This window comes from Mus musculus, chromosome 3 (genome assembly GCF_000001635.26).
Source record: "Mus musculus strain C57BL/6J chromosome 3, GRCm38.p6 C57BL/6J".
Classification (NCBI taxonomy): domain Eukaryota; kingdom Metazoa; phylum Chordata; class Mammalia; order Rodentia; family Muridae; genus Mus; species Mus musculus.
Genome location: NC_000069.6, coordinates 15,565,878 through 15,575,664, shown reverse-complemented (window position 1 = coordinate 15,575,664; position 9,787 = coordinate 15,565,878). Strand labels below are relative to the sequence as shown.

The 9,787-nt window shown below is 38.4% G+C and overlaps 1 protein-coding gene across 4 annotated transcripts in view; it reads left to right on the top strand.

Annotated features, from left to right (window-relative positions):
* The first annotated feature begins 597 nt into the window (after positions 1–597).
* Sirpb1b (signal-regulatory protein beta 1B) overlaps positions 598–9,787 on the top strand; it is a 79,314-nt gene continuing 70,124 nt past the window's right edge. For 2 of the 4 annotated variants that reach the window (NM_001173460.1, XM_006530083.1), the window contains exon 1: positions 600–787. In NM_001173460.1, the coding sequence (NP_001166931.1) occupies positions 715–787 (73 nt within the window). In that variant the 5' untranslated portion in view covers positions 600–714. Of the gene's footprint in view, positions 788–9,787 lie in introns of all 4 variants that reach the window. The other 2 variants (XM_017319689.1, XM_006530085.2) reach the window with 2 other exon arrangements.

Below are 9,787 nucleotides of genomic sequence, written 5' to 3'. Positions count from 1 at the left end.
TTTGACACAAAATTAAGATGAGATTTCCTAAATCAGTTAACTAGAGATAATCCCTTACAGATGGGCTAAGATATAGTCAGACTTCAACAATTTCTCACTGATGTCTCTTGTGGCTTCCTTCTTCTGTGAGAAGTTGGCAATTGATACTAATTATAACATAATTTACTGTGCTTGTGTAGGCAAAAAGACTCCTAAGTTTCTCTTGGACTACATTTATTGATATCAGTAAAGGATATCCAAGGGATCATTCCCAGAGAACCACTGGTTTATTCCAGCATTGGGCTGATCTTACAAATATTATGAGCCAAACTTAGAACTTTATGTGTCACTGAAAAAGAATATGACACAAATCAACAACATCTAGGATCTTACGTGTTTGGGAAACATTCTTTTGTACTGGATTCTAACTGGTGTGTTACCAAGACAAGACACTTGAGACAACATGGCACAAGCTCAGGGTCAAAAGAAAGAGAAAGGATTATGTTATGCATATCTGAGTCCCTCTGAAAACAAATGGTAAATCAGAACTCCTTCCCTGAAGCTGCATGCAACACTGTTTAGCTATTTCAAAATAAGCAGTATGGTTCCTGTTTTCACATAACATTGAAGTGATCTTTATGCAGAACAAGTCACAATACTTCCTTTCTCTACGTGTAAGAACCTGAGATCTCATGAGAACTGATTCTGGTCCCAACAGGGTTCTTAACACCAACCATGCTTCTCCTAGATGCCTGGACCCACATTCCTCATAGTGTCCTGCTGTTGATCCTGCTTCTGGGACTTAAAGGTGAGCATGCCCCAAAAACAGAATAATCTCCCTGCCTCAGAGCTACCCTTACCATTGAAAGCAAAGGATTCCAGTTAATTACCTGAACTGTCACATTGTCTCATATAATAGAGCCAGAATTCTGAGCACTGCCTGAACTGGAATGTGAGCTTATAGCTTTGATACATAGAGTAGAAATGATTCATCCATAATATTTTCCACATATCCCTGTTCTTCATGACCCCCTCCAGTGAGCTTTAGTTCCTTCTATTTGTTTCAAACAGGACTAATAATAATCTGCATGGTGCCAGTATGTTCTTAGGTTTTTCTTTTTCTTTTCCTTCCTTTTATTTATTGATTATTTTATTTATTTACCTTTCAAATATTATCCCTCTTCCAAGATTCCCCTTTGTAAGCCCCTATACAACTCCCTCCCTGCTTGTATGAGGGTGCTCCCAAACAAACCCACCCACCCACTCCCATCTCACCACCCTTGCATTCCCCTACACTGGCAGATCAAGCCTCCATAAGGCCAAGAGGCTCCCCTCCCACTGATACCAGATAAGGCAATCCTCTGCTGTATAAGCAGTTAGAGCCATGTGTCCCTCCATGTGTATTCTTTGGATGGTGGTTTAGTCCTTGGGAGCTCTGGGATTGGGGAGCTCTGGTTTGTTGAAATTGCTGTTCTTCCTATAGGAACCACTATAACCACTTCCTATTGCAAACCACTCCAGCTTCATCAGTCCTTCCCCTAACTCCTCTGTTGTGGGTCCCTGTGCTCAGTCCAATGTTTGTGAGCATCCACATACATATTGGATAGTCTCTGACAGAGCCTCTCAGGGGACAGTTATAACAGGCTCCTGTCAGCAAGCACTTCTTGGCATTAGCAGTAGTGTCTAGGTTTGATGTCTGCAGATGGGATGGATCACTAGGTAGGGTAGTCTCTGGATGGCTTTCCTTTTAGTCTCTGCTCCATTCTTTATCTCTGCAGGACAGGGACAATTTTGTGTTAATATTTTTGAGATGGGTGGGTGGCAATCCCTCAACTGGTGGATGTGCCTAACCTCTGGATATGGTCTCTACAGGTTCTCACCTTTGTTGGGTATTTCAGCTTATGCCATTCCTACTGGGTCTTGAGAGCCTCTTACATTCCTGGAATCTGGTACTTTCAAGTGGCTACACCCAGTTCTCCATTTGCTGCTGCTACACATATGCTTTCGTTTTCCTGACCCTCTGTATTTCTACTCTTATACCCGATCCTGTCACTTTTTTCCCTCCTCCTCCTCTTCCTCCTCCTCCTCTTCCTCCTCCTCCTCCTCCCCCTCCCTCCCTCCTTCCCTCCCTCCCTCCCTCTATCTATCTCCCCTGATTATTTTTTTTCCCCTTCTAAGAAGAACTGATGCATCAATACCTAGGTCTTCCTTCTTTTTTAGCTACACATGGTCTGTGAGTTTTATTGTGTGTATTCTGAGCTTTTTGCCTAATATCCACTTATCAGTGAGTACATACCATGTGTGGTCTTTTATGATTGAGATATCTCATTCAGGATGATGTTCTTTAGTTCCATCCATTTACCTGTGAATTTCAGGAAGTCATTGTTTTTAATAGCTGAGTAGTACTCCATTTTGTAAATGTACCACATTTTCTGTAACCATTCTTCTGTTGTCACCTGAATTTTCATTTTAGCCATTCTGACTGTTGTGAGGTGGAATCTCAGTGTCATTTTGATTTTCATTACCCAGAAAGTAAAGATGATGAACATTTCTTTAGGTTCCTCTTGGCCATTTTAGATTCCTCAGTTAAGAATTTTTTGTTTAGCTCTGTACCTCATTTTTCAATAGCATTATTTTATTATCTGCAGTCTATCTTCTTGAGTTCTTTGTATATTCTGGATATAAGCCTTTTATCACATGTAGTGTTGGTAAAGATTTTTCCCAATATTTCCAATCTTTTATCAGATGTAGGGTTGGTTAAGATTCTTCCCAATCTAGGTTGCCTTTTTTGTCCTATTGAAAGTGCCTTTTGCCTTACAGAAGCTTTTAAATTTTTGTGAGATCTCATTTGTCAATATTTCATCTTAGAGCCTGAGCCATTGATGTTCTGTTCAGAAATTGTTCTCTGGTACTTACCTATTTGAGGCTCTTTCCTACTTTCTCTTTGATGAGATTCAGTTTATCTGTTTTTTGTTGTTGTTGTTAAGTTTTATTTTGTTTGAAAGAAAATGAAATTAATAAAGCTGCTATACAAAAGATAATAAAATGTGCATGCATGTGGCCTACTCTCTGTGATAATTACCAGAAGAATGTGTTCTTTATTGTTCACAGATACAGTCAGATTTTTATTAGATATTTTCTTTATTTATGTTTCAAATGTTATCCCATTTCTCAGTCATCCCCCACCAGAAACCCCCTGTTCTATACCTTCCCCCTGCTTCTATGTTGGTGTTCCCCAATCCACGCACCCTTTCCCACTTTCCTGCCCTCGAATTCCCTTACTGGGGCCTAAGCCTTCATAGTAGCAAGGGTCTCTCCTTCCATTGGTGCCAGACAAGGCCATCCTCTGCTACATATGTGGCTGGAGCCATGGGACCATGTGTATTCCTTGGTTGATAGTTTAGTCCCTGGGAACTCTGGTTGGTTGATATTGTGGGTCTTCCTATGAGTTGCAAACCACTTCAGCTCCTTCAGTTTTTTCTCTAACTTCTCTATTGGGGACCCCATTCCAATGGTTGGCTGTGAACATTCGCCTCTGTATTTCTCAGGCTCTGGCAGAGCCCCTCTATAGAGACAGCTATATCAGGCTACTGTCAGCAAGCACTTCTTGGCATCTACAATAGTGTCTGGGTTTGGTGACTTCATATGGGATGGATCTCCAGGTGAAGAATTCATTGGATGACCTTTGCTTCAGTCTCTGCTACATACTTTGTCTCTGATTTTGCTAATATGGGCATTTTCTTCCCCTTTCTAAGAAGGACTGAAGCACTCACACTTCTTCTTGAGCTTCATGTGGTCTATGAATTGTATTTTGGGTATTTTGAGCCTTTGGGATAATATCCAGTTATCAGTGAGTGAATACCATGTGTGGTCTTTTGTGATTGGGCTACCTCACTCAGGATGATAATTTCTAGTTTTATCCATTTACTTAAGAATTTCATGAAGTCATTGTTTTAATAACTGAGTAGTAATCCATTGTGTAAATTTACCTTATTTTCTGGATCCATTCCTCTGTTGAACAACATCTGGGTTCTTTCTGCCTTCTAGCTATTGTAAATAAGGCTTCTATGAACTTAGTGAAGAATGCATCCTTGTTATATTGTGGAGAATATTTTGGGTACATGCCCAGGAGTGGTATAGCTGGGTGCTCAGGTAGTACTATGTTCAATATTTTGAGGAACTGCCAAAATGATTTCCAGAGTGGTTGTACCAGCTTGCAATCCTACCAGAAATGGAGGAGTGTGCCTCTTTCTCCACATCCTTGTCAGCATCTGCTGTTACCTGAGTTGTTGATCTTAGCCATTTTGATTGGTGTGAAGTGGATTCTCAGGGAATTTTCATTTCCCTTATGACTAAGGATATTGAACATTTCTTTAGGTGCTTCTCAGCATTTCAATACTAAACAATTCTTTGTTTAGCTCTCTACTCCATTTTTATTAGGGGTATTTGATTCTCTGGAGTCCACCTTCTTGAGTTCTTTGTACATATTGGATATTAGCCCTCTATTGGGTTTAGGATTGGTAAAGATCTTTTTCCAATCTGTTTGTTGCCATTTTGTCCTATTAACAGTGTCCTTTGACTGACTTTTAATCAAAGGTTACCAAAAAAAGATAAGGAAGGACACATCATACTCCTCAAAGGACAAATCCACCAAAATGAACTCTCAATTCTGAACATCTATGGTATAAATGCAAGGGCACCAACATTCATAAAAATAACTTCACTAAAACTCAAAGGACACATTGCATCTTACATAATAATAGTGGGAGACTTCAACACCCTACTTTCACCAATGGGTCATGGAAACAAACTAATCAGAGACAAAGTGAAACTTACAGAAGTTATAAACTAAATGGATTTAACAAATATTTATAGAACGTTTGATCCTAAAACAATATATATATATTCTACTAGATTGATCATATAATTGGTCACAGAACGGGCCTCAACAGATACAAGAAGATTGAAATAATACCATCTGATTACCACATGTGATAACCACAGACTAAAGCTGATCTTCAATAGCAACAAAAACAATAGAAAGCCCACATAGATGTGGAACCTGATCAACACTCTACTCAGTGATAACTTGGTCATGAATGAAATAAAGAAAGATGTTAAAGGCTTTCTACAATTTAATGTCAATGAAGGCACATCATACCAAAACTTATGGGACACAATGAAAACAGTGGTAAGAGGAAACTTCATAGTTTTAAGTGCCTCCAAAAGAAACTGGAGAGAGCTATACAATAGCAGCTTAACAGCACCACTGAAAGCTCTAGAACAAAAGGAAGCAAATTTACTCAAGAGGAGTAGACTGGAGGAAACAATCAAACTCAGGGCTGAAATCAACCAAATAGAAACAAAAAGAATTATACAAAGAATCAACAAAACCAAGATCTAGTTCTTTATGAAAATCTACAAAATAGATGAACCTTTAGCCAGACAGACTAGAGTGCACAGTAATAGTATCCAAATTAATTAAATCAGAAATGAAAAGGGCGACACAACAACGGAAACTGAGTAAATTCAAAAAATCATCCCAAAAGCCTATACTCAACAAAACTGGAAAATCTGGATGAAATGGACAATTTTCTAGATGGATACCAGGTGCCAAAGTTAAATCAGGATCAGATAAACCATCTACACAGTCCCATAACCCATAATAAAATACACACAGTAATTAAAAGTCTCCCACCCCCACACGCCCAAAAAAAATCCCAGGACCAAATTGTTTTAGTGCAGATTTCTATCAGACCTTCAAAAAACACCTAATACCAATACTCTTCAAACTTCGACAGAATAGAAACAGAAGGAACATTACCCTATTTGTTCTATGAAGCCACAATTATCCTTATACCTAAACCACACAAAGACCCAACAAAGAAAGAGAACGTCAGACCTATTTCCCTTATGCATATCAATGCAAAAATACTCAATAAAATTCTCCCAAGCCGAATCCAAGAACACATCAAAATGATCATTCACCACAACCAAATAGGCTTCATCCCATGAGTGCAGGCATGGTTCAATATACAGAAATCCATTACCATAATCAACTACATAAACAAACTCAAAGGAAAAAAAAACTACATGATCATTTCATTAGATGCTGAAAAATCATTTGAGAAAATTCAACATCCCTTTATGTTAAAAGTCTTGGAAAGATAAGGAATTCAAGCCCACACCTAAACACGGTAAAAGCAATATAGAACAAGCCAGTAGCCAACCTCAAACTAAATGGCGAGAAACTTAAAACAATACCACTAAAATAAGGGACTAGACAAAGCTGCCCACTCTCTCCCTATCTGTTCAATATAGTACTGAAAGCCCTCACCAGACAACAAAGTGACGTCAAAGAGATACCAATTGGAAAGGAAGTGGCTGTATATAAAATTAGTTCAAACCAATTAGTAGCCTTCCTCTACACAAAGGATAAACAGGATGAGAAAGAAAACAGGGAAAGACACCCTTCACAATAGTCATAAATAGTATAAAAATACCTTGGTATGGCTTTAACCAAGTAAGTGAAAGATCTGTATGACAAGAACTTCAAGTCTCTGAAGAAAGAAATTGAAGAAGATCTCAGAAGATGGAAACATCTCCCATGTTCATGAAGTGGCAGGATTAATACAGTAAAAATGGCCATTTTGTGGAAAACTGTCTACAGATTCAATGCAATCACCATTAAAATTCCAATTCAATTCTTCATAGAGTTAGAAAGAGCAATTCTCAAATTAATTTGGCATAACAAAAAAACCAGGATAGTGAAAATTAGTCTTAACAATAAAAGTTTATTTTGTTTTAAATTGAAGTCCTTGATCAACTTGGACTTGAATTTTGTACAGTGAGATAAGTATAGATCAATTTATATTCTGCTACATGTGGATTGCCACTTAGCTAGAAGAATTTGTTGAATATGCTGTTTCTTTTTCCAGTGGATGGTTTTGGTGTCTTCATCAAAGATTAAGTGACCATAGGTGTGTGTGTTTAATTCTGGGCCTTCATTTTATTCCATTCGTCTACCTTTCTGTTCCTGTCCCCACCCATGCTGTTTTTTATCACTATTGCTCTGCAGTACACCTTGATGTCAGGGATGTTGATTTTCCCAGGAGTTCTCTTATTGTTGAGAATAGTTTTTGCTATCCCGAGTTTTCTGTTATTTCAGATGAATTTCAGAATTACTCTTTCTGGTTTTTCAAGAGTTGAGTTGGAATTTTTTTCCTTTTGCACCAAAATGAGAACTAGATGGTTTTAGTGCAGATTACTGTCAGACCTTCAAAGAAGACCTAATACCAACACTTTCTAAAATACTCCAAAAATAGAAACAGAAGGAACACTACCTATTCTTTCCTTTCCTTCCTTCCTTCCTTCCTTCCTTCCTTCCTTCCTTCCTTCCTTCCTTCCTTCCTTCCTTCCTCTCTCTCCCTCTCCTTCTCCCTCCCTCCCTCCATCCTTCCCTCCCTCCCTCCCTCTCTGTGCCTCCATCCCTCCCTTCTCTCTCTCTCTCTTTCCTTCCTTCCTTCCTTCCTTCCTTCCTTCCTTCCTTTCTTTCTTTCTTTCTTTCTTTCTTTCTTTCTTTCTTTCTTTCTTTCTTTGTTGTTTGCTTTTTCTATTTGTCATTGAGGAAGATTCCCTGACTGACTCCATAACTTCAGATTTGAGCTTAGCAGCCTCAGGTTCCTTTTTGCTTGAGTTGATATGCCATCTATTCTTATAGGATTCTTAGTTTTAATGTATCCTCATTACACTTCCAATGGTCCTGAGTCTATAGATCCTGAGACTACAGAAAGAGATAAGTCCTGACAATTATTTTAGCACTTCCTAAAGCTTTTTGTTTTTATAGTTTCTGAAACTAATAATTACATAATTTCCTTCTCTTTTTTTCAAAATTCATGATTTCTTTTTGCTTCTTTAATCCTTGTCTCTCTGTCTCTGTTTCTTTCTTTCTCTCTATCTCATGCACACACACACACACATACACACACACACACACACACACACAAGCTTATACTTATCACTATTTCCCTAAATATTTAAATACAACTTGTTCATTCTATATCTTACCTGAACAAGGACTATATAAATAAACATGTAAAGAATGAGAAGCAATATCTCAGTGAAGAAGATTGTGTGTCACCACTGTGTTCTTTTTATGCACAATGTTCCTGCCATGCTTTCCTTGACTGATTCTCTCTGCCACAAGTATCTGTATTCCTCTAGGCCCCAATGCAAACAGGACTGACAGTAAATTTAAAATTCTAGAAATGTGTTATGTAGCATAACTTCTGCTTCTATTGGTTGAATTATTTTAGAAATTTGCTTCAGTCCTGGGAAGTTGTTTAGCACAAATATGGTTTGAGTTTCAAATATTTCAAAACCTTTATGGGTTAAGACCTTTTTAACAGATAATTGCACCATTTTGAATGATGTTTGAGTATGTAAAATGTAAGATCTAAGAGGGTAGAAGGTAAAAGGTACATGCTTTTGAATGGAACATTTAGCCCACATCCATTCTTGCCACTCAGTGTTTACTGCCACTATGAGATGAGCAATATTGTTCCATCACACACCATTATGATGTGGCTCTGTGTAAGATGTTAACAGTCAATCATTAGAATACTTAACACTTTTTTATTAGATATTTTCTTTATTTATATTTCAAATGGTTTATCCTAGTTTCCTTTTTCAAATCGTTTTTCTTAGTTTCCTTTCCTAGTTTCCCCTCCAAAAATTCCCTATCCCTTCCCACCTCCCCCAGCTCCCCAACCCACCCACTTCTGCTTCCTGGGCCTCGCATTTCTCTATACTGGGGCATAGAACCTTCAGAGGATCAAGGGCCGCTCCTCTCATTGATGACTGGCCAGGCCATATTCTGCTACATATGCAGCTGGAGCCATGATTCCCACCACGTGTTTTCTTTGATCAGTGGTTTAGTCCAGGGAAGCTCTGGGGGCACTGTTTATTTCATATTATTCCTCCTCCTATGGGCTGCAAACCCCTTTAGCTCCTTGGGTACATTCTCTAGTTCCTTCATTGTGGACCATGTGCTCTGTCCAATGGATGACTGTGAGCATCCACTTCTGTATTTGCCAGGCACTGGCAGAGCCTCACAAGAGAGTGCTATGTCAGGGTCCTGTCTGCAAAATCTTGCTAGCATCTGCAATAATGCCTGGGTTTGGTGGTTATTTATGGGATGGAACCCCAGGTGGGGCAGTCTCTGGATGGTCATACCTTCAGTCTCTGCTCTGAACTTTGTCTCTGTAATCCTTCCATTGTCATTTTGTTTCCCCCTTCTCAGAAGGATCAAATCATTCCACACTTTGATCTTCTTTCTTCTTGATTTTCATCTGTTTTGCAAATTGTATCTTTGATATTCTGAGCTTGTGGGCTAATATCCACTTATCGGTGAGTGTATATCATGTGTGTTCTTTTGTGATTCGGTTACCTCACTTAGGATGATATTGTCCAGATCCATCCATTTGTCTAAGAATTTCATAAATTCATTTTTGTTAGTAATAATGCTTAACTCTTAAACAATGAGCCAGAGGAGATACTAATTCATTTGAATTTCTGTTCCTAGATATTTTTCAAATCAATTACAAGCTACTTCAGCAAGAGATAATTATATCCAGATCCCCATCCATATCTAGAGCTAGACAGAGCTAATAAACTGTACCTAGCTCTATGTTTCTGTGAAGATAATCCAATGTCAGTTGAAGGCATTATTACTCAGAAAACCAATTGAGAAATTACATTTTAATGTTATGACCCTCTCCATGATCAAGATACTATAAGAAGTACTCCT